The sequence below is a fragment of the Arctopsyche grandis genome, chromosome 7, assembly GCF_051622035.1.
Source record: "Arctopsyche grandis isolate Sample6627 chromosome 7, ASM5162203v2, whole genome shotgun sequence".
Taxonomy (NCBI): Eukaryota; Metazoa; Arthropoda; class Insecta; order Trichoptera; family Hydropsychidae; genus Arctopsyche; species Arctopsyche grandis.
The window spans coordinates 1,988,055-2,015,197 of record NC_135361.1 but is presented as its reverse complement, the minus strand read 5'-3'; the positions used below and the strand labels follow the sequence as shown (position 1 = coordinate 2,015,197).

General features: G+C 38.7%; 1 protein-coding gene across 1 annotated transcript; it reads left to right on the top strand.

Annotated features, from left to right (window-relative positions):
- Positions 1-18,852: 18,852 nt before the first annotated feature.
- LOC143914912 (uncharacterized) lies at positions 18,853-25,903 on the top strand. The gene is made up of 2 exons (XM_077435315.1): positions 18,853-19,692; positions 19,942-25,903. Exon 2 carries the CDS (start codon positions 20,483-20,485, stop codon positions 24,656-24,658), a length of 4,176 nt encoding a protein of 1,391 aa, XP_077291441.1. The 5' UTR covers positions 18,853-19,692; positions 19,942-20,482; the 3' UTR covers positions 24,659-25,903.
- The last annotated feature ends 1,240 nt before the right edge of the window (positions 25,904-27,143 follow it).

The following is a 27,143-nucleotide window of genomic DNA, read 5'->3' as shown; positions in this document are numbered from 1 at the left end:
TTCGACAATGCCAAAATATCCACAAAAAGTTCTTATCCTACCAAACCTCACCCATCTGAACCTAACCATCACCGAAATCAAAGAATTAGGCTTGACAAAATATCCACAAAACGTGCTTACCTCACAATACCTAACCCAACCTAACCTAACCATCACCGAAGTCAGAGAATTCGACATTGCCAAAATATCCACAAAAAGTTCTTATCCTACCAAACCTCACCCATCTGAGCCTAACCATCAACGAAATTAAAAAATTAGACATTGCCAAAATATCAACAAAACATGCTTACCTCACAGTACCTAACCCAACCTAACCTAACCATCACCGAAGTCAGAGAATTTGACAATGCCAAAATATCCACAAAAAGTTCTTATCCTACCAAACCTCACTTATCTGAACCTAACCATCACCGAAATCAAAGAATTAGACAATGATAAAATAACCACAAAAAGTTCTTATCCTACCAAACCTCACCCATCTGAACTTAACCATCACCGAAATCAAAGAATTAGGCTTGACAAAATATCCACAAAACGTGCTTACCTCACAATACCTAATCCAACCTAACCTAACCATCACCGAAGTCAGAGAATTCGACATTGCCAAAATATCCACAAAAAGTTCTTATCCTACCAAACCTCACCCATCTGAGCCTAACCATCACCGAAATTAAAAAATTAGGCTTGCCAAAATATCCACAAAACGTGCTTACCTCACAATACTTAACCCAACCTAACCTAACCATCACCGAAGTCAGAGAATTCGACATTGCCAAAATATCCACAAAAAGTTCTTATCCTACCAAACCTCACTTATCTGAACCTAACCATCACCGAAATCAAAGAATTAGACAATAATAAAATATCCACAAAACGTGCTTACTTCACAATACCTAACCCAACCTAACCTAACCATCACCGAAGTCAGAGAATTCGACATTGCCAAAATATCCACAAAAAGTTCTTATCCTACCAAACCTCACCCATCTGAGCCTAACCATCAACGAAATTAAAGAATTAGACATTGCCAAAATATCTACAAAACATGCTTACCTCACAGTACCTAACCCAACCTAACCTAACCATCACCGAAGTCAGAGAATTCGACATTGCCAAAATATCCACAAAAAGTTCTTATCCTACCAAACCTCACCCATCTGAGCCTAACCATCAACGAAATTAAAGAATTAGACATTGCCAAAATATCTACAAAAGATGCTTACCTCACAGTACCTAACCCAACCTAACCTAACCATCACCGAAGTCAGAGAATTCGACAATGCCAAAATATCCACAAAAAGGTCTTATCCTACCAAACCTCACCCATCTGAACCTAACCATCACCGAAATCAAAGAATTAGGCTTGACAAAATATCCACAAAACGTGCTTACCTCACAATACCTAACCCAACCTAACCAAACCATCACCGAAGTCAGAGAATTCGACATTGCCAAAATATCCACAAAAAGTTCTTATCCTACAAAACCTCACCCATCTGAACCTAACCATCACCGAAATCAAAGAATTGGATATTAATAAATAATCCACAAAACGTGTTTACCTCACAATACCTAACCCAACCTAACCTAACCATCACCGAAGTCAGAGAATTCGACATTGCCAAAATATCCACAAAAAGTTCTTATCCTACCAAACCTCACCCATCTGAACCTAACCATCACCGAAATCAAAGAATTGGACATTGCGAAAATATCCACAAAACGTGCTTACCTCACAATACCTAACCTAACCTAACCTTACCATCACCGAAGTCAAAGAATTCGACATTGCCAAAATATCCACAAAAAGTTCTTATCCTACCAAACCTCACCCATCTGAACCTAACCATCACCGAAATCAAAGAATTAGACATTGCCAAAATATCCACAAAACGTGCTTACCTCACCATATTTAACCCAACCTAACCTTATCATCACCGAAGTCAAAGAATTCGACATTGCCAAAATATCCACAAAAAGTTCTTATCCTACCAAACCTCACCCATCTGAGCCTAATTATTAACGAAATTAAAGAATTGGACATTGCCAAAATATCTACAAAACTTGCTTACCTCACAGTACCTAACCCGACCTAACCTAACCATCACCGAAGTCAGAGAATTCGACAATGCCAAAATATCCACAAAAAGTTCTTATCCTACCAAGCCTCACCCATCTGAACCTAACCATCACCGAAATCAAAGAATTAGGCTTAACAAAATATCCACAAAACGTGCTTACCTCACAATACCTAACCTAACCTAACCTAACCATCACCGAAGTCAGAGAATTCAACATTGCCAAAATATCCAAAAAAAGTTCATACCCCACCAAACCTCACCCATCTGAACCTAACCATCACCGAAATCGAAGAAATGGACATTGCCAAAATATCCACAAAACGTGCTTACCTCACTATACTTTATCCAACCTAACCTAACCATCACCGAAGTCAGAGAATTCGACATTGCCAAAATATCCACAAAAAGTTCTTATCCTACCAAACCTCACCCATCTGAGCCTAACCGACAACGAAATTAAAGAATTAGACATTGCCAAAATATCTACAAAACATGCTTACCTCACAGTACCTAACCCAACCTAACCTAACCATCACCGAAGTCAGAGAATTCGACATTGCCAAAATATCCACAAAAAGTTCTTATCCTACCAAACCTCACCCATCTGAGCCTAACCATCAACGAAATTAAAGAATTAGACATTGCCAAAATATCTACAAAAGATGCTTACCTCACAGTACCTAACCATCACCGAAGTCAGAGAATTCGACAATGCCAAAATATCCACAAAAAGGTCTTATCCTACCAAACCTCACCCATCTGAACCTAACCATCACCGAAATCAAAGAATTAGGCTTGACAAAATATCCACAAAACGTGCTTACCTCACAATACCTAACCCAACCTAACCAAACCATCACCGAAGTCAGAGAATTCGACATTGCCAAAATATCCACAAAAAGTTCTTATCCTACAAAACCTCACCCATCTGAACCTAACCATCACCGAAATCAAAGAATTGGATATTAATAAATAATCCACAAAACGTGTTTACCTCACAATACCTAACCCAACCTAAACTAACCATCACCGAAGTCAGAGAATTCGACATTGCCAAAATATCCACAAAAAGTTCTTATCCTACCAAACCTCACCCATCTGAACCTAACCATCACCGAAATCAAAGAATTGGACATTGCGAAAATATCCACAAAACGTGCTTACCTCACAATACCTAACCTAACCTAACCTAACCATCACCGAAGTCAAAGAATTCGACATTGCCAAAATATCCACAAAAAGTTCTTATCCTACCAAACCTCACCCATCTGAACCTAACCATCACCGAAATCAAAGAATTAGACATTGCCAAAATATCCACAAAACGTGCTTACCTCACCATATTTAACCCAACCTAACCTTATCATCACCGAAGTCAAAGAATTCGACATTGCCAAAATATCCACAAAAAGTTCTTATCCTACCAAACCTCACCCATCTGAGCCTAACCGACAACGAAATTAAAGAATTAGACATTGCTAAAATATCTACAAAACATGCTTACCTCACAGTACCTAACCCAACCTAACCTAACCATCACCGAAGTCAGAGAATTCGACATTGCCAAAATATCCACAAAAAGTTCTTATCCTACCAAACCTCACCCATCTGAGCCTAACCATCAACGAAATTAAAGAATTAGACATTGCCAAAATATCTACAAAAGATGCTTACCTCACAGTACCTAACCATCACCGAAGTCAGAGAATTCGACAATGCCAAAATATCCACAAAAAGGTCTTATCCTACCAAACCTCACCCATCTGAACCTAACCATCACCGAAATCAAAGAATTAGGCTTGACAAAATATCCACAAAACGTGCTTACCTCACAATACCTAACCCAACCTAACCAAACCATCACCGAAGTCAGAGAATTCGACATTGCCAAAATATCCACAAAAAGTTCTTATCCTACAAAACCTCACCCATCTGAACCTAACCATCACCGAAATCAAAGAATTGGATATTAATAAATAATCCACAAAACGTGTTTACCTCACAATACCTAACCCAACCTAAACTAACCATCACCGAAGTCAGAGAATTCGACATTGCCAAAATATCCACAAAAAGTTCTTATCCTACCAAACCTCACCCATCTGAACCTAACCATCACCGAAATCAAAGAATTGGACATTGCGAAAATATCCACAAAACGTGCTTACCTCACAATACCTAACCTAACCTAACCTAACCATCACCGAAGTCAAAGAATTCGACATTGCCAAAATATCCACAAAAAGTTCTTATCCTACCAAACCTCACCCATCTGAACCTAACCATCACCGAAATCAAAGAATTAGACATTGCCAAAATATCCACAAAACGTGCTTACCTCACCATATTTAACCCAACCTAACCTTATCATCACCGAAGTCAAAGAATTCGACATTGCCAAAATATCCACAAAAAGTTCTTATCCTACCAAACCTCACCCATCTGAGCCTAATTATTAACGAAATTAAAGAATTGGACATTGCCAAAATATCTACAAAACATGCTTACCTCACAGTACCTAACCCGACCTAACCTAACCATCACCGAAGTCAGAGAATTCGACAATGCCAAAATATCCACAAAAAGTTCTTATCCTACCAAGCCTCACCCATCTGAACCTAACCATCACCGAAATCAAAGAATTAGGCTTGACAAAATATCCACAAAACGTGCTTACCTCACAATACCTAACCCAACCTAACCTAACCATCACCGAAGTCAGAGAATTCAACATTGCCAAAATATCCACAAAAAGTTCATACCCCACTAAACCTCACCCATCTGAACCTAACCATCACCGAAATCAAAGAAATGGACATTGCCAAAATATCCACAAAACGTGCTTACCTCACTATACTTTATCCAACCTAACCTAACCATCACCGAAGTCAGAGAATTCGACATTGCCAAAATATCCACAAAAAGTTCTTATCCTACCAAACCTCACCCATCTGAGCCTAACCATCAACGAAATTAAAGAATTAGACATTGCCAAAATATCTACAAAACATGCTTACCTCACAGTACCTAACCCAACCTAACCTAACCATCACCGAAGTCAGAGAATTCGACAATGCCAAAATATCCAAAAAAAGTTCTTATCCTACCAAACCTCACCCATCTGAACCTAACCATCAACAAAATTAAAGAATTAGACATTGCCAAAATATCTACAAAACATGCTTACCTCACAGTACCTAACCCAACCTAACCTAACCATCACCGAAGTCAGAGAATTCGACAATGCCAAAATATCCACAAAAAGGTCTTATCCTACCAAACCTCACCCATCTGAACCTAACCATCACCGAAATCAAAGAATTAGGCTTGACAAAATATCCACAAAACGTGCTTACCTCACAATACCTAACCCAACCTAACCTAACCATCACCGAAGTCAGAGAATTCGACAATGCCAAAATATCCACAAAACGTGCTTACCTCACTATACCTTATCCAACTTAACCTAACCATCACCGAAGTCAGAGAATTCGACATTGCCAAAATATCCACAAAAAGCTCTTATCCTACCAAACCTCACCCATCTGAACCTAACCATCACCGAAATTAAAGAATTCGACATTGCCAAAATCTCCACAAAACGTGCTTACCTCACAATACCTAACCTAACCTAACCTAACCATCACCGAAGTCAGAGAATTCAACATTGCCAAAATATCCACAAAAAGTTCATACCCCACCAAACCTCACCCATCTGAACCTAACCATCACCGAAATCGAAGAAATGGACATTGCCAAAATATCCACAAAACGTGCTTACCTCACTATACTTTATCCAACCTAACCTAACCATCACCGAAGTCAGAGAATTCGACATTGCCAAAATATCCAAAAAAATTTCTTATCCTACCAAACCTCACCCATCTGAGCCTAACCATCAACGAAATTAAAGAATTAGACATTGCCAAAATATCTACAAAACATGCTTACCTCACAGTACCTAACCCAACCTAACCTAACCATCACCGAAGTCAGAGAATTCGACAATGCCAAAATATCCACAAAAAGTTCTTATCCTACCAAACCTCACCCATCTGAACCTAACCATCACCGAAATCAAAGAATTAGGCTTGACAAAATATCCACAAAACGTGCTTACCTCACAATACCTAACCCAACCTAACCTAACCATCACCGAAGTCAGAGAATTCGACATTGCCAAAATATCCACAAAAAGTTCTTATCCTACCAAACCTCACCCATCTGAGCCTAACCATCAACGAAATTAAAGAATTAGACATTGCCAAATTATCTACAAAACATGCTTACCTCACAGTACCTAACCCAACCTAACCTAACCATCACCGAAGTCAGAGAATTCGACAATGCCAAAATATCCACAAAAAGTTTTTATCCTACCAAACCTCACCCATCTGAACCTAACCATCACCGAAATCAAAGAATTAGGCTTGACAAAATATCCACAAAACGTGCTTACCTCACAATACCTAACCCAACCTAACCTAACCATCACCGAATTCAGAGAATTCGACATTGCCAAAATATCCACAAAAAGTTCTTATCCTACCAAACCTCACCCATCTGAACCTAACCATCACCGAAATCGAAGAAATGGACATTGCCAAAATATCCACAAAACGTGCTTACCTCACTATACCTTATCCAACTTAACCTAACCATCACCGAAGTCAGAGAATTCGACATTGCCAAAATATCCACAAAAAGTTCTTATCCTACCAAACCTCACCCATCTGAGCCTAACCATCAACGAAATTAAAGAATTAGACATTGCCAAAATATCTACAAAACATGCTTACCTCACAGTACCTAACCCAACCTAACCTAACCATCACCGAAGTCAGAGAATTCGACAATGCCAAAATATCCACAAAAAGGTCTTATCCTACCAAACCTCACCCATCTGAACCTAACCATCACCGAAATCAAAGAATTAGGCTTGACAAAATATCCACAAAACGTGCTTACCTCACAATACCTAACCCAACCTAACCAAACCATCACTGAAGTCAGAGATTTCGACATTGCCAAAATATCCACAAAAAGTTCTTATCCTACAAAACCTCACCCATCTGAACCTAACCATCACCGAAATCAAAGAATTGGATATTAATAAATAATCCACAAAACGTGTTTACCTCACAATACCTAACCCAACCTAACCTAACCATCACCGAAGTCAGAGAATTCGACATTGCCAAAATATCCACAAAAAGTTCTTATCCTACCAAACCTTACCCATCTGAACCTAACCATCACCGAAATCAAAGAATTAGACATTGCCAAAATATCCACAAAACGTGCTTACCTCACCATATTTAACCCAACCTAACCTTATCATCACCGAAGTCAAAGAATTCGACATTGCCAAAATATCCACAAAAAGTTCTTATCCTACCAAACCTCACCCATCTGAGCCTAATTATTAACGAAATTAAAGAATTGGACATTGCCAAAATATCTACAAAACATGTTTACCTCACAGTACCTAACCCAACCTAACCTAACCATCACCGAAGTCAGAGAATTCGACAATGCCAATATATCCACAAAAAGTTCTTATCCTACCAAGCCTCACCCATCTGAACCTAACCATCACCGAAATCAAAGAATAAGGCTTGACAAAATATCCACAAAACGTGCTTACCTCACAATACCTAACCCAACCTAACCTTACCATCACCGAAGTCAGAGAATTCGACAATGCCAAAATATCCACAAAAAGTTCTTATCCTACCAAACCTCACCCATCTGAACCTAACCATCACCGAAATCAAAGAATTAGGCTTGACAAAATATCCACAAAACGTGCTTACCTCACAATACCTAACCCAACCTAACCTAACCATCACCGAAGTCAGAGAATTCGACATTGCCAAAATATCCACAAAAAGTTCTTATCCTACCAAACCTCACCCATCTGAGCCTAACCATCAACGAAATTAAAGAATTAGACATTGCCAAATTATCTACAAAACATGCTTACCTCACAGTACCTAACCCAACCTAACCTAACCATCACCGAAGTCAGAGAATTCGACAATGCCAAAATATCCACAAAAAGTTCTTATCCTACCAAACCTCACCCATCTGAACCTAACCATCACCGAAATCAAAGAATTAGGCTTGACAAAATATCCACAAAACGTGCTTACCTCACAATACCTAACCCAACCTAACCTAACCATCACCGAATTCAGAGAATTCGACATTGCCAAAATATCCACAAAAAGTTCTTATCCTACCAAACCTCACCCATCTGAGCCTAACCATCAACGAAATTAAAGAATTAGACATTGCCAAAATATCTACAAAACATGCTTACCTCACAGTACCTAACCCAACCTAACCTAACCATCACCGAAGTCAGAGAATTCGACAATGCCAAAATATCCACAAAAAGGTCTTATCCTACCAAACCTCACCCATCTGAACCTAACCATCACCGAAATCAAAGAATTAGGCTTGACAAAATATCCACAAAACGTGCTTACCTCACAATACCTAACCCAACCTAACCAAACCATCACTGAAGTCAGAGAATTCGACATTGCCAAAATATCCACAAAAAGTTCTTATCCTACAAAACCTCACCCATCTGAACCTAACCATCACCGAAATCAAAGAATTGGATATTAATAAATAATCCACAAAACGTGTTTACCTCACAATACCTAACCCAACCTAACCTAACCATCACCGAAGTCAGAGAATTCGACATTGCCAAAATATCCACAAAAAGTTCTTATCCTACCAAACCTTACCCATCTGAACCTAACCATCACCGAAATCAAAGAATTAGACATTGCCAAAATATCCACAAAACGTGCTTACCTCACCATATTTAACCCAACCTAACCTTATCATCACCGAAGTCAAAGAATTCGACATTGCCAAAATATCCACAAAAAGTTCTTATCCTACCAAACCTCACCCATCTGAGCCTAATTATTAACGAAATTAAAGAATTGGACATTGCCAAAATATCTACAAATCATGTTTACCTCACAGTACCTAACCCAACCTAACCTAACCATCACCGAAGTCAGAGAATTCGACAATGCCAATATATCCACAAAAAGTTCTTATCCTACCAAGCCTCACCCATCTGAACCTAACCATCACCGAAATCAAAGAATAAGGCTTGACAAAATATCCACAAAACGTGCTTACCTCACAATACCTAACCCAACCTAACCTAACCATCACCGAAGTCAGAGAATTCAACATTGCCAAAATATCCACAAAAAGGTCATACCCCACATAACCTCACCCATCTGAACCTAACCATCACCGAAATCAAAGAATTAGGCTTGACAAAATATCCACAAAACGTGCTTACCTCACAATACCTAACCCAACCTAACCTAACCATCACCGAAGTCAGAGAATTCGACATTGCCAAAATATCCACAAAAAGTTCTTATCCTACCAAACCTCACCCATCTGAGCCTAACCATCAACGAAATTAAAGAATTAGACATTGCCAAAATATCTACAAAACATGCTTACCTCACAGTACCTAACCCAACCTAACCTAACCATCACCAAAGTCAGAGAATTCGACAATGCCAAAATATCCACAAAAAGTTCTTATCCTACCAAACCTCACCCATCTGAACCTAACCATCACCGAAATCAAAGAATTAGGCTTGCCAAAATATCCACAAAACGTTCTTACTTCAGAATACCTAACCCAACCTAACCTAACCATCACCGAAGTCAGAGAATTCGACATTGCCAAAATAACCACAAAAAGTTCTTATCCTACCAAACCTCACTTTTCTGAACCTAACCATCACCGAAATCAAAGAATTAGACAATGATAAAATATCCACAAAACGTGCTTACTTCACAATACCTAACCCAACCTAACCTAACCATCACCGAAGTCAGAGAATCCAACATTGCCAAAATATCCAAAAAAAATTAATACCCCACCAAACCTAAGCATCTGAACCTTACCATCACCGAAATCGAATTATCGGACATTGCCAAAATATCCACAAAACGAGCTTTCCTCACTATACTTTATCCAACCTAACCTAACCATCACCGAAGTCAGAGAATTCGACAATGCCAAAATATCCACAAAAAGTTCTTATCCTACCAAACCTCACCCATCTGAACCTAACCATCACCGAAATTAAAGAATTAGGCTTGCCAAAATATCCACAAAACGTGCTTACCTCACAATACTTAACCCAACCTAACCTAACCATCACCGAAGTCAGAGAATTCGACATTGCCAAAATATCCACAAAAAGTTCTTATCCTACCAAACCTCACTTATTTGAACCTAACCATCACCGAAATCAAAGAATTAGACAATGATAAAATATCCACAAAACGTGCTTACTTCACAATACCTAACCCAACCTAACCTAACCATCACCGAAGTCAGAGAATTCGACATTGCCAAAATATTCACAAAAAGTTCTTATCCTACCAAACCTCACCCATCTGAACCTAACCATCACCGAAAACAAAGAATTGGACATTGCCAAAATATCCACAAAACGTACTTACCTCACAATACCTAACCAAACCTAACCTAACCATCACCGAAGTCAGACAATTCGACAATGCCAAAATATCCACAAAAAGTTCTTATCCTACCAAACCTCACCCATCTGAGCCTAACCATCAACGAAATTAAAGAATTAGACATTGCCAAAATATCTACAAAACATGCTTACCTCACAGTACCTAACCCAACCTAACCTAACCATCACCGAAGTCAGAGAATTCGACAATGCCAAAATATCCACAAAAAGTTCTTATCCTACCAAACCTCACCCATCTGAACCTAACCATCACCGAAATCGAAGAAATGGACATTGCCAAAATATCCACAAAACGTGCTTACCTCACTATACCTTATCCAACTTAACCTAACCATCACCGAAGTCAGAGAATTCGACATTGCCAAAATATCCACAAAAAGTTCTTATCCTACCAAACCTCACCCATCTGAGCCTAACCATCAACGAAATTAAAGAATTAGACATTTCTTAAATATCTACAAAACATGCTTACCTCACAGTGCCTAACCCAACCTAACCTAACCATCACCGAAGTCAGAGAATTCGACATTGCCAAAATATCCACAAAAAGTTCTTATCCTACCAAACCTCACCCATCTGAGCCTAACCATCAACGAAATTAAAGAATTAGACATTGCTAAAATATCTACAAAACATGCTTACCTCACAGTACCTAACCCAACCTAACCTAACCATCACCGAAGTCAGAGAATTCGACATTGCCAAAATATCCACAAAAAGTTCTTATCCTACCAAACCTCACCCATCTGAGCCTAACCATCAACGAAATTAAAGAATTAGACATTGCCAAAATATCTACAAAAGATGCTTACCTCACAGTACCTAACACAACCTAACCTAACCATCACCGAAGTCAGAGAATTCGACAATGCCAAAATATCCACAAAAAGGTCTTATCCTACCAAACCTCACCCATCTGAACCTAACCATCACCGAAATCAAAGAATTAGGCTTAACAAAATATCCACAAAACGTGCTTACCTCACAATACCTAACCCAACCTAACCTAACCATCACCGAAGTCAGAGAATTCGACAATGCCAAAATATCCACAAAAAGTTCTTATCCTACCAAACCTCACCCATCTGAACCTAACCATCACCGAAATCAAAGAATTAGGCTTGACAAAATATCCACAAAACGTGCTTACCTCACAATACCTAACCCAACCTAACCAAACCATCACCGAAGTCATAGAATTCGACATTCCAAAATATCCACAAAAAGTTCTTATCCTACAAAACCTCACCCATCTGAACTTAACCATCACCGAAATCAAAGAATTAGGCTTGACAATATATCCACAAAACGTGCTTACCTCACAATACCTAACCCAACCTAACCTAACCATCACCGAAGTCAGAGAATTCGACAATGCCAAAATATCCACAAAACGTGCTTACCTCACTATACCTTATCCAACTTAACCTAACCATCACCGAAGTCAGAGAATTCGACATTGCCAAAATATCCACAAAAAGTTCTTATCCTACCAAACCTCACCCATCTGAGCCTAACCATCAACGAAATTAAAGAATTAGACATTGCCAAAATATCTACAAAAGATGCTTACCTCACAGTACCTAACCCAACCTAACCTAACCATCACCGAAGTCAGAGAATTCGACAATGCCAAAATATCCACAAAAAGTTCTTATCCTACAAAACCTCACCCATCTGAACCTAACCATCACCGAAATCAAAGAATTAGGCTTGAGAAAATATCCACAAAACGTGCTTACCTCACTATACCTTATCCAACTTAACCTAACCATCACCGAAGTCAGAGAATTCGACATTGCCAAAATATCCACAAAAAAATCTTATCCTACCAAACCTCACCCATCTGAGCTTAACCATCAACGAAATTAAAGAATTAGACATTGCCAAAATATCTACAAAAGATGCTTACCTCACAGTACCTAACCCAACCTAACCTAACCATCACCGAAGTCAGAGAATTCGACAATGCCAAAATATCCACAAAAAGGTCTTATCCTACCAAACCTCACCCATCTGAACCTAACCATCACCGAAATCAAAGAATTAGGCTTGACAAAATATCCACAAAACGTGCTTACCTCACAATACCTAACCCAACCTAACCAAACCATCACCGAAGTCAGAGAATTCGACATTGCCAAAATATCCACAAAAAGTTCTTATCCTACCAAACCTCACCCATCTGAGCCTAACCATCAACGAAATTAAAGAATTAGACATTGCCAAAATATCCACAAAACGTGCTTACCTCACTATACCTTATCCAACTTAACCTAACCATCACCGAAGTCAGAGAATTCGACATTGCCAAAATATCCACAAAAAGTTCTTATCCTACCAAACCTCACCCATCTGAGCCTAACCATCAACGAAATTAAAGAATTAGACATTGCTAAAATATCTACAAAACATGCTTACCTCACAGTACCTAACCCAACCTAACCTAACCATCACCGAAGTCAGAGAATTCGACATTGCCAAAATATCCACAAAAAGTTCTTATCCTACCAAACCTCACCCATCTGAGCCTAACCATCAACGAAATTAAAGAATTAGACATTGCCAAAATATCTACAAAAGATGCTTACCTCACAGTACCTAACACAACCTAACCTAACCATCACCGAAGTCAGAGAATTCGACAATGCCAAAATATCCACAAAAAGGTCTTATCCTACCAAACCTCACCCATCTGAACCTAACCATCACCGAAATCAAAGAATTAGGCTTGACAAAATATCCACAAAACGTGCTTACCTCACAATACCTAACCCAACCTAACCTAACCATCACCGAAGTCAGAGAATTCGACAATGCCAAAATATCCACAAAACGTGCTTACCTCACTATACCTTATCCAACTTAACCTAACCATCACCGAAGTCAGAGAATTCGACAATGCCAAAATATCCACAAAAAGTTCTTATCCTACCAAACCTCACCCATCTGAACCTAACCATCACCGAAATCAAAGAATTAGGCTTGACAAAATATCCACAAAACGTGCTTACCTCACAATACCTAACCCAACCTAACCAAACCATCACCGAAGTCATAGAATTCGACATTGCCAAAATATCCACAAAAAGTTCTTATCCTACAAAACCTCACCCATCTGAACCTAACCATCACCGAAATCAAAGAATTAGGCTTGACAAAATATCCACAAAACGTGCTTACCTCACAATACCTAACCCAACCTAACCTAACCATCACCGAAGTCAGAGAATTCGACAATGCCAAAATATCCACAAAACGTGCTTACCTCACTATACCTTATCCAACTTAACCTAACCATCACCGAAGTCAGAGAATTCGACATTGCCAAAATATCCACAAAAAGTTCTTATCCTACAAAACCTCACCCATCTGAACCTAACCATCACCGAAATCAAAGAATTGGATATTAATAAATAATCCACAAAACGTGTTTACCTCACAATACCTAACCCAACCTAACCTAACCATCACCGAAGTCAGAGAATTCGACAATGCCAAAATATCCACAAAAAGTTCTTATCCTACAAAACCTCACCCATCTGAACCTAACCATCACCGAAATCAAAGAATTAGGCTTGAGAAAATATCCACAAAACGTGCTTACCTCACTATACCTTATCCAACTTAACCTAACCATCACCGAAGTCAGAGAATTCGACATTGCCAAAATATCCACAAAAAAATCTTATCCTACCAAACCTCACCCATCTGAGCTTAACCATCAACGAAATTAAAGAATTAGACATTGCCAAAATATCTACAAAAGATGCTTACCTCACAGTACCTAACCCAACCTAACCTAACCATCACCGAAGTCAGAGAATTCGACAATGCCAAAATATCCACAAATAGGTCTTATCCTACCAAACCTCACCCATCTGAACCTAACCATCACCGAAATCAAAGAATTAGGCTTGACAAAATATCCACAAAACGTGCTTACCTCACAATACCTAACCCAACCTAACCAAACCATCACCGAAGTCAGAGAATTCGACATTGCCAAAATATCCACAAAAAGTTCTTATCCTACAAAACCTCACCCATCTGAACCTAACCATCACCGAAATCAAAGAATTGGATATTAATAAATAATCCACAAAACGTGTTTACCTCACAATACCTAACCCAACCTAACCTAACCATCACCGAAGTCAGAGAATTCGACATTGCCAAAATATCCACAAAAAGTTCTTATCCTACCAAACCTCACCCATCTGAGCCTAACCATCAACGAAATTAAAGAATTAGACATTGCCAAAATATCTACAAAAGATGCTTACCTCACAGTACCTAACCCAACCTAACCTAACCATCACCGAAGTCAGAGAATTCGACAATGCCAAAATATCCACAAAAAGGTCTTATCCTACCAAACCTCACCCATCTGAACCTAACCATCACCGAAATCAAAGAATTAGGCTTGACAAAATATCCACAAAACGTGCTTACCTCACCATATTTAACCCAACCTAACCTTATCATCACCGAAGTCAAAGAATTCGACATTGCCAAAATATCCACAAAAAGTTCTTATCCTACCAAACCTCACCCATCTGAGCCTAATTATTAACGAAATTAAAGAATTGGACATTGCCAAAATATCTACAAAACATGCTTACCTCACAGTACCTAACCCGACCTAACCTAACCATCACCGAAGTCAGAGAATTCGACAATGCCAAAATATCCACAAAAAGTTCTTATCCTACCAAGCCTCACCCATCTGAACCTAACCATCACCGAAATCAAAGAATTAGGCTTGACAAAATATCCACAAAACGTGCTTACCTCACAATACCTAACCCAACCTAACCTAACCATCACCGAAGTCAGAGAATTCAACATTGCCAAAATATCCACAAAAAGTTCATACCCCACTAAACCTCACCCATCTGAACCTAACCATCACCGAAATCAAAGAAATGGACATTGCCAAAATATCCACAAAACGTGCTTACCTCACTATATTTTATCCAACCTAACCTAACCATCACCGAAGTCAGAGAATTCGACATTGCCAAAATATCCACAAAAAGTTCTTATCCTACCAAACCTCACCCATCTGAGCCTAACCATCAACGAAATTAAAGAATTAGACATTGCCAAAATATCTACAAAACATGCTTACCTCACAGTACCTAACCCAACCTAACCTAACCATCACCGAAGTCAGAGAATTCGACAATGCCAAAATATCCAAAAAAAGTTCTTATCCTACCAAACCTCACCCATCTGAACCTAACCATCAACGAAATTAAAGAATTAGACATTGCCAAAATATCTACAAAACATGCTTACCTCACAGTACCTAACCCAACCTAACCTAACCATCACCGAAGTCAGAGAATTCGACAATGCCAAAATATCCACAAAAAGGTCTTATCCTACCAAACCTCACCCATCTGAACCTAACCATCACCGAAATCAAAGAATTAGGCTTGACAAAATATCCACAAAACGTGCTTACCTCACAATACCTAACCCAACCTAACCTAACCATCACCGAAGTCAGAGAATTCGACAATGCCAAAATATCCACAAAACGTGCTTACCTCACTATACCTTATCCAACTTAACCTAACCATCACCGAAGTCAGAGAATTCGACATTGCCAAAATATCCACAAAAAGCTCTTATCCTACCAAACCTCACCCATCTGAACCTAACCATCACCGAAATTAAAGAATTCGACATTGCCAAAATCTCCACAAAACGTGCTTACCTCACAATACCTAACCTAACCTAACCTAACCATCACCGAAGTCAGAGAATTCAACATTGCCAAAATATCCACAAAAAGTTCATACCCCACCAAACCTCACCCATCTGAACCTAACCATCACCGAAATCGAAGAATTAGGCTTGACAAAATATCCACAAAACGTGCTTACCTCACAATACCTAACCCAACCTAACCTAACCATCACCGAAGTCAGAGAATTCGACAATGCCAAAATATCCACAAAACGTGCTTACCTCACAATACCTAACCCAACCTAACCAAACCATCACTGAAGTCAGAGAATTCGACATTGCCAAAATATCCACAAAAAGTTCTTATCCTACAAAACCTCACCCATCTGAACCTAACCATCACCGAAATCAAAGAATTGGATATTAATAAATAATCCACAAAACGTGTTTACCTCACAATACCTAACCCAACCTAACCTAACCATCACCGAAGTCAGAGAATTCGACATTGCCAAAATATCCACAAAAAGTTCTTATCCTACCAAACCTTACCCATCTGAACCTAACCATCACCGAAATCAATGAATTAGACATTGCCAAAATATCCACAAAACGTGCTTACCTCACCATATTTAACCCAACCTAACCTTATCATCACCGAAGTCAAAGAATTCGACATTGCCAAAATATCCACAAAAAGTTCTTATCCTACCAAACCTCACCCATCTGAGCCTAATTATTAACGAAATTAAAGAATTGGACATTGCTAAAATATCTACAAAACATGTTTACCTCACAGTACCTAACCCAACCTAACCTAACCATCACCGAAGTCAGAGAATTCGACAATGCCAATATATCCACAAAAAGTTCTTATCCTACCAAGCCTCACCCATCTGAACCTAACCATCACCGAAATCAAAGAATTAGGCTTGACAAAATATCCACAAAACGTGCTTACCTCACAATACCTAACCCAACCTAACCTAACCATCACCGAAGTCAGAGAATTCAACATTGCCAAAATATCCACAAAAAGGTCATACCCCACATAACCTCACCCATCTGAACCTAACCATCACCGAAATCAAAGAATTAGGCTTGACAAAATATCCACAAAACGTGCTTACCTCACAATACCTAACCCAACCTAACCTAACCATCACCGAAGTCAGAGAATTCGACATTGCCAAAATATCCACAAAAAGTTCTTATCCTACCAAACCTCACCCATCTGAGCCTAACCATCAACGAAATTAAAGAATTAGACATTGCCAAAATATCTACAAAACATGCTTACCTCACAGTACCTAACCCAACCTAACCTAACCATCACCAAAGTCAGAGAATTCGACAATGCCAAAATATCCACAAAAAGTTCTTATCCTACCAAACCTCACCCATCTGAACCTAACCATCACCGAAATCAAAGAATTAGGCTTGCCAAAATATCCACAAAACGTTCTTACTTCAGAATACCTAACCCAACCTAACCTAACCATCACCGAAGTCAGAGAATTCGACATTGCCAAAATATCCACAAAAAGTTCTTATCCTACCAAACCTCACTTTTCTGAACCTAACCATCACCGAAATCAAAGAATTAGACAATGATAAAATATCCACAAAACGTGCTTACTTCACAATACCTAACCCAACCTAACCTAACCATCACCGAAGTCAGAGAATCCAACATTGCCAAAATATCCAAAAAAAATTAATACCCCACCAAACCTAAGCATCTGAACCTTACCATCACCGAAATCGAATTATCGGACATTGCCAAAATATCCACAAAACGAGCTTTCCTCACTATACTTTATCCAACCTAACCTAACCATCACCGAAGTCAGAGAATTCGACATTGCCAAAATATCCACAAAAAGCTCTTATCCTACCAAACCTCACCCATCTGAACCTAACCATCACCGAAATTAAAGAATTCGACATTGCCAAAATCTCCACAAAACGTGCTTACTTCACAATACCTAACCTAACCTAACCTAACCATCACCGAAGTAAGAGAATTCAACATTCCCAAAATATCCACAAAAAGTTCATACCCCACCAAACCTCACCCATCTGAACCTAACCATCACCGAAATCGAAGAAATGGACATTGCCAAAATATCCACAAAACGTGCTTACCTCACTATACTTTATCCAACCTAACCTAACCATCACCGAAGTCAGAGAATTCGACATTGCCAAAATATCCACAAAAAAATCTTATCCTACCAAACCTCACCCATCTGAGCCTAACCATCAACGAAATTAAAGAATTAGACATTGCCAAAATATCAACAAAACATGCTTACCTCACAGTACCTAACCCAACCTAACCTAACCATCACCGAAGTCAGAGAATTCGACAATGCCAAAATATCCACAAAAAGTTCTTGTTCCGACTTTTGTAATGACGTGTGGCAAACAGTCTTATTAACTGATTGTCGATTGGCATTATTGACGAGTTGGCATTAGTGTCGGCCCAAGCGGAAATACGCGACGGTCGACAGAGTTCGAGCAGACGGCGTACGGACAACTTGTGTTCCGTACGCTCCGCTGAACCACCACGTGCAAATTTTACATTTCAATAAACTACATCAAACCATTATCGAAGTCTTTTCCATGATGGTCACTTCGAACCGGACACCAGTAACCTAGGCCACAACACCAAACGGACAAACCAATAGGAAAAAACGTGGTCGAGAAAAAATGGATGTCAATTAAGAAATCGGTATCGTTCCTTTGTTACTATCCATACCTTTCCAATACTAATAACATGTTTGCTTCTATTTCAGCAATATATTGATTGATGTACAGAGGTACATGACCGCGTGATTGACGCAGAAAATATATAAATAAAAACATAACCTACAAAGACGCATGGGACACAGAGGTAATCCAAAATTATCGGAACGATCACATAAACATCGTAAAGGATATTCAAGTAAGTGAATGTATTCAATCTCAGGCAATCTGTTCAAAAGGCAATCATGTGGGTAGGTCAGTTTTAAAATATGTTTTAAAGTATAACAATTAATTAACGCGATTGTATAAAATAATATCGCGCTACGAAGGAATGTTTCATCGGTCGCATCGAATTTCGTATTAAAAGTGTAAAATCAGATGTAGTGTAAAATTAGCAAAGCACGTGGAGAATTATACTTGTAGCCCCAAAGTGGATTAAATCAAGTACATACCGGTATATTCATATCGGTAGATCTTTGTTTCTTAATGTGTGTAGAAACACCCTCCCCCCCCCCCCTTCCACGATAAATGTGGAATTATACTTGTAGCCCCAAAGTGGCTTAAACCAAGTACATACCGGTATATTCATATCGGTAGATCTTTGTTTCTTAATGTGTGTAGAAACACCCTCCCCCCCCCCCCCTTCCACGATAAATGTGGAATTACACTTGTAGCCCCAAAGTGGATTAAATCAAGTACATACCGGTATATTCATATCGGTAGATCTTTGTTTCTTAATGTGTGTAGAAACACCCTCCCCCCCCCCCCTTCCACGATAAATGTGGAATTATACTTGTAGCCCCAAAGTGGCTTAAACCAAGTACATACCGGTATATTCATAGCGGTAGATCTTTGTTTCTTAATGTGTGTAGAAACACCCTCCCCCCCCCCCCCTTCCACGATAAATGTGGAATTATACTTGTAGCCCCAAAGTGGCTTAAACCAAGTACATACCGGTATATTCATATCGGTAGATCTTTGTTTCTTAATGTGTGTAGAAACACCCTCCCCCCCCCCCCCTTCCACGATAAATGTGGAATTACACTTGTAGCCCCAAAGTGGATTAAATCAAGTACATACCGGCATATTCATACATCGGTAGATCTCTTTGTTTCATAATGTGTGATGAAACAGTGGTGATTTAAAATAAATCACAAGACTTGTAGCCCCAAAGTGGTTTAAATCAAGCACCCACCAATTTAGGGTTGTAATTTCTTCCAAAATATGTTGGATAGATTCTGGTGATAATAGTTAAAGTAGAATATTAAGATTCACGGTTAATCATTGAATATTATTACCTTATCTCTACGAATAGTTCAATTGACAGCTATAGTAGAGAACAACTGTATTTATGAGACGAAATAGTGCAACTTTCTGAAACAAATGTCAAGTGCTGAAAACGAGGAAATAGAAGCTTCGACTTCCAAGTCGCATAAAGGTCGAAATCCAACTAGGGACGTAGAACCTATTAGAGACAGGTCAAGCTCTAGAATACATCAGACTCGAAGTCAGACTCAATCGATAGAAATATTAGCGAAGGAAAATAAAGTAGAAGTTATAATGACGTCAATAGAATTAAGGTATTCAGGCGCGGTACAAAGACTAAAAGGAAAAATAGATAAATCCTCCGAATTAGATGAAGGACAGTATCAAACCATTAAAGAAGCATACGATTATGTCCGAAAACTCCATTACGAATATTTAGATAACCTTACAGACATACCGAAAGCGGCCAAAATAGACGAAGAGTACGATGCAATTACAATAACAGTTAAAAATCTTAAAGCAGCATTAGATAGACAATCCATTCAAAATAATCAACTAAAAGTAGAGCAAACAACAATTAAATTTGCTAGAGATAAGTTACCGACGTTGACTATTCCCACATTTCAGGGAGATCCATCTGAATGGCAATCATTTCAACAAACCTTCAAAAATATAATAGGAAATAAACCTGAATATTCTAATGTCACTAAATTACTATATTTGCATCAATCATTACTCGGTCCCGCTTTAGCAGCTGTCTCAGGGTTAGATATTAACTCAGACAATTACGAAACAACTTGGAGTATTTTAGACAAGCAATATAATTTACCAAGACTTAATCTCAAAACTAGGATCAACTCACTTTGTGACTTAAAATTAATCACAAAGGAATCACATATCGAATTGAGAGATCTATTAAATAAGGTAACGGTGTGTATTAAAAACATTGAATCATTGGGTTACGCGAGAGAAATTTTAGATCCATGGGTAACATGTTTAGTTCTAAGGAAATTACCATTTAGTTTATTAAAGGACTGGGAAACATCTCTGGTTGACAGAGAAATGCCACCGTACGAGAAGTTAGAAACGTTTCTGCAGAATAGATGTAATGTATTACAATCTACTGCATCTGTAACTACGGTGAAGGAATTCCCTCATAGTCGTCAAAGAATCATGAGAACTCATGTCGCGAACAAAAACCCATCAAGTAAGGTAAACGCATGCGCATTCTGTCGAAATAATCATTTCATAGGCAAATGTGATAAATTCAAAGCAAAATCCAGTATGGAAAGAAATGAATTCGTTAAATCTAATAACATGTGTTTTAAATGTTTAAATTCATCGCATAAGATAACAAATTGCAAGTCTAACTATAATTGCTTAAGGTGCAAACAAAACCATCATACTTTGTTGCATCAGGACGATACATTTAGTTCAAATAATACGGGAAGGAAGTCAATTAATGCTCATTCTACTTATTTCTCTCAAAGGGAGATAATTTTACCCACGGTACAAGTAGACATTATAACGTCCAATGGAACGGTCGTTAAGGGTCGCACATTATTAGATTCCGGCTCACAAGTCAACTATGTTACCACATCTTTCGCTAAGAAGAATAACTTCAAGTTAGAGAAAATCTCTCAAAAAATTGTAGGTATCGCTAATCAAGAAAGTAGCATTCGTCACATCACCAAGGTGACCATAAGGTCTTCAACCACTAATTACTCAACCAAAGTGTTGTGTTTGGTATTACCAGAAATTACTGGCGAAATTCCAACTGTGAAACTGGATCAACAGTTAATTTCAATACCAGCGGGAATCAAGTTATCAGATCCCCTTTGGAATAAACCGACGCCAATCGATTTATTGCTCGGCGCCGAGATTTGCGTTCATGCTATGAAAGCAGGAACCATCCAGTTAGGAAAAGGTATGCCTATCTTAAAGGATACCGAATTCGGATGGACAATAGTTGGTCCATATCCCGAAGTAAATAATGCTCCAGGGAAGAGCCACATAGGCTTAAGTCAATTAGACAGTCACATTCAAAACTTTTGGATGATCGACCAGGTTCCTATGGTAAAACATCAATCTCTTGAGGAGAAAAGATGTGAGGAACATTTCCAAGCACACACATCACGAGATAAAAACGGTAGATTTTGTGTAGCTTTACCATATAAAAATTCCCCGGTAGTATTAGGAAGTTCATTGCACATTGCGGAGAAAAGACACAAAACTTTGGAAAGACGTTTTTTAGCCAATAATAATTTAAAAAGGGAATACAATAAAGTTTTAGAAGAGTACATAAATTTAGGACATATGTCAGAGTGTGAACCTCCGGAGGCACATGAGGTTCATTGTTATTTACCTCATCACGTCGTGGTTAAGGAGTCTAGCCTTACCACTAAATATCGTGTAGTTTTTGATGCGTCCGCAAAGACAACGTCCAATATCTCACTAAATAATATTTTGATGGTGGGACCTAGTGTCCAATCAGATTTGTTAAGTTTACTACTCAACTTTCGACTCCATAAATACGTGATTACTGCGGATATTAAGCAGATGTACCGACAGATTCAAATAGCAGAGAAAAACAAAAATGTACAATTAAATCATAATTCGTTATGGTGGGACGGCCCTAGTTGGTTGAAATTAGACGAATCACGATGGCCTCGAAGACCTCCTGAGATCACAATAGATCTTCCAGAGAGAAGGGTAGTCACTAACGCTACCCTTGTGAGGGAAAATAATTGGATAGATAAATATTCTCATCTTCCAAGACTCCTTCGAGTTTTATCATATGTTCGTCGGCCACTAAGGAATAAACAATTAAACGTTAAAGAAAATAACGAACCGTCCGCTTTAGAATTAAATGATGCTTTAAATAATTTGATTAGGTTATCGCAAATGGAATCATTTCCATTGGAATATCGTTTGCTGAGCAAGGGACATCCAATTCCCAGTAGCAGTAAATTAGCTAAATTGTCCCCTCTATTCCACGAGAATTTAATTTGTGTTGGAAGTAAACTTCCTCTGGGAACAACTCTATCAAAGTCACCCATTATCTTGTCAAATAAGCATAAACTTACACACATGATTGTCCGAGACGCGCACTTGAAATATATTCACTTGGGTACTCAAGCCTTACTGTCGTTATTGCGGCAGACCTATTGGCCATTGGCCGGACATAATACTGTCAAAGGAGTGGTGCGTTCATGTGTCATTTGTTTCAGAAATAAACCACTGTCACACAATAGATTAATGGGATTACTCCCGCTTGAACGTACCACTGCGAATTTTCCTTTCAGTCATGTGGGGATAGACTTCGCAGGACCTTTTCCTGTGAAGAGTGGTTGCAATAAGAATTCTAAGATAATTAAGGGTTACGTTTGTGTCTTTGTGTGTTTTTCCAGTAAGGCAGTTCACTTGGAACTTGTCGGAGACTTAACGAGTTCAAATTTCTTAAATTGTTTAAGAAGATTCGTAGCCAGACGTGGCAGGCCCAATACGATATATTCCGACAATGCTACTAATTTTGTCGGTGCAAGTCGTGAACTCGTTAATTTAGTAAAATTAATTTACGAACGTCCTCATGAGGAGAAGCTACTACGGTATGTAGCCTCCGAAGGGATTCGTTGGAAGTTTAACCCGCCAAGGGCGCCTCACATGGGAGGGCTGTGGGAAGCAGCGGTTAAATCCATGAAGATTCATTTAAACAAGGTGTTAAAGGCCACCACCTTAAATTTCGAATCATTTTGTACGGTATTGACTCAAATAGAAGCTTGCATGAATTCCCGTCCTCTTAGTCCCTTGTCTTCGGATCCACTAGACCTTTTACCCCTCACACCTGGACATTTCTTAATTGGCAGATCCTTACTCGCTCTTCCAATGGAGGTTAAATATAACACTAATGTCCATGCCAATCTGCTTCAGATACAATTGACCACAGCAGCATTTTGGAAACGTTGGTCGGCGGAATATTTACATTCTTTGCAGTTACGACACAAATGGAAGAAGGACTCGAGCAACAATCTGAGTGTGGGTCAAATGGTCCTGTTAAAGGAGGAACACATGCTGCCAACCCGATGGGTCTTGGGTCGAGTCACTAAATTGTATCCCGGACCAGATGGCAGAGTTCGAGTCGTCGACGTCTTTACTGCCAGCGGAGAGTTTCGTCGGTCCAGTCATCTAGTGGCGCCATTGCCGATTCTACCACAAGGACCACTTGACAGGAAGGAAGATCAGCAAGAGGGAGGAGAAACAGCAGCTTCAATTCCGTCAACTTCGGTAGCTTAGTTTAACCCGAAGACATTACCCCCAACTCATATTACTTATTAGATGTAATCATGAGTTTAAATCATTCAATGTTAATAGTAGTACTCCGTAATTCACTTTAATTGTGTCGTGTGTATAATTTAAGCTATTTTCATTTTAACATTCGGCAGTATATATCTCCGAATTTAATCTAATCATTTTGTCTTTATAATATAAGACTTGTCTCATGTCATCACTCGGAAGGATTATATCCGAGTTTAAAATAAACTGTTCAAATTTGACAGTTAAAATTAGATTCATGATTTGTTAATGTTAGTCTCCAAGCCACACTTAATGGAGCATCTTAAATTATTTCATGTCTACTTAATTATAACCTGCCGGGAGTCATCCGCAGGTCTTATGTTTCTTGTTATGAAAACATAAGTTAACTCTTACTGTTTATAGTATTTATGTGAATCATAGAATAAGTAAATATTATAATACTGAACATTTCGATGTTTAACGTAGAGACATCTATAATCATAGTTCGCCTTCATTTCCTGCTTGTAGGAATGAATGAATGACTTTCCAATTTACTTTTAATTTAGCAATGTTTATGCTACTTGTTGATGAAATCAAGTTAACTTAGGAGCATTACACTCATTAATCAAGTTTAATTGATCGGTAATAGCTGATCTGTCGTGACAACTGTAACAGTGTCAACATTGTATTGTCTAAGTTAACATCAAGATGAGGAATGCTTAAGTTTTAAACCATATACAGTCCACTCTCTCTTCTTTAAAGTAAACTTATCTTGTAATGCTTATTCACAGCTTCAAAGGAGATTTCAAAAACTTTAATGTAAATAGAAACAACATTCACCAGAGGTATACCTATAAGTTGAAATATTACTGAACCAATAAATTGATTTTATCCTCACACTGGATGAGGCAAAGGTTTCATTATTCACCCTCTATTTAATTATTTTAAGAGCTATGATTTATTGTAAACGACTCGTCAGTAATGCTGTAACTCTGTAGAATAACTGTATTGTTCAACAGTTTTCCTATGTGGGACTATGTTCCGACTTTTGTAATGACGTGTGGCAAACAGTCTTATTAACTGATTGTCGATTGGCATTATTGACGAGTTGGCATTAGTGTCGGCCCAAGCGGAAATACGCGACGGTCGACAGAGTTCGAGCAGACGGCGTACGGACAACTTGTGTTCCGTACGCTCCGCTGAACCACCACGTGCAAATTTTACATTTCAATAAACTACATCAAACCATTATCGAAGTCTTTTCCAGTTCTTATCCTACCAAACCTCACCCATCTGAACCTAACCATCACCGAAATCAAAGAATTGGACATTGCCAAAATATCTACAAAACATGCTTACCTCACAGTACCTTACCCAACCTAACCTAACCATCACCGAAGTCAGAGAATTCGACAATGCCAAAATATCCACAAAAAGTTCTTATCCTACCAAACCTCACCCATCTGAACCTAACCATCACCGAAATCGAAGAAATGGACATTGCCAAAATATCCACAAAACGTGCTTACCTCACTATACCTTATCCAACTTAACCTAACCATCACCGAAGTCAGAGAATTCGACATTGCCAAAATATCCACAAAAAGTTCTTATCCTACCAAACCTCACCCATCTGAGCCTAACCATCAACGAAATTAAAGAATTAGACATTGCTAAAATATCTATAAAACATGCTTACCTCACAGTACCTAACCCAACCTAACCTAACCATCACCGAAGTCAGAGAATTCGACATTGCCAAAATATCCACAAAAAGTTCCCTCTCCTACCAAACCTCACCCATCTGAGCCTAACCATCAACGAAATTAAAGAATTAGACATTGCCAAAATATCTACAAAAGATGCTTACCTTACAGTACCTAACACAACCTAACCTAACCATCACCGAAGTCAGAGAATTCGACAATGCCAAAATATCCACAAAAAGGTCTTATCCTACCAAACCTCACCCATCTGAACCTAACCATCACCGAAATCAAAGAATTAGGCTTGACAAAATATCCACAAAACGTGCTTACCTCACAATACCTAACCCAACCTAACCTAACCATCACCGAAGTTAGAGAATTCGACAATGCCAAAATATCCACAAAAAGTTCTTATCCTACCAAACCTCACCCATCTGAACCTAACCATCACCGAAATCAAAGAATTAGGCTTGACAAAATATCCACAAAACGTGCTTACCTCACAATACCTAACCCAACCTAACCAAACCATCACCGAAGTCATAGAATTCGACATTGCCAAAATATCCACAAAAAGTTCTTATCCTACAAAACCTCACCCATCTGAACCTAACCATCACCGAAATCAAAGAATTAGGCTTGACAAAATATCCACAAAACGTGCTTACCTCACAATACCTAACCCAACCTAACCTAACCATCACCGAAGTCAGAGAATTCGACAATGCCAAAATATCCACAAAACGTGCTTACCTCACTATACCTTATCCAACTTA

Bases quoted from the DNA above. Each gene is read 5' to 3' on its own strand.
- LOC143914912 (XM_077435315.1), top strand. From the start codon at position 20,483: ATGTCAAGTGCTGAAAACGAGGAAATAGAAGCTTCGACTTCCAAGTCG.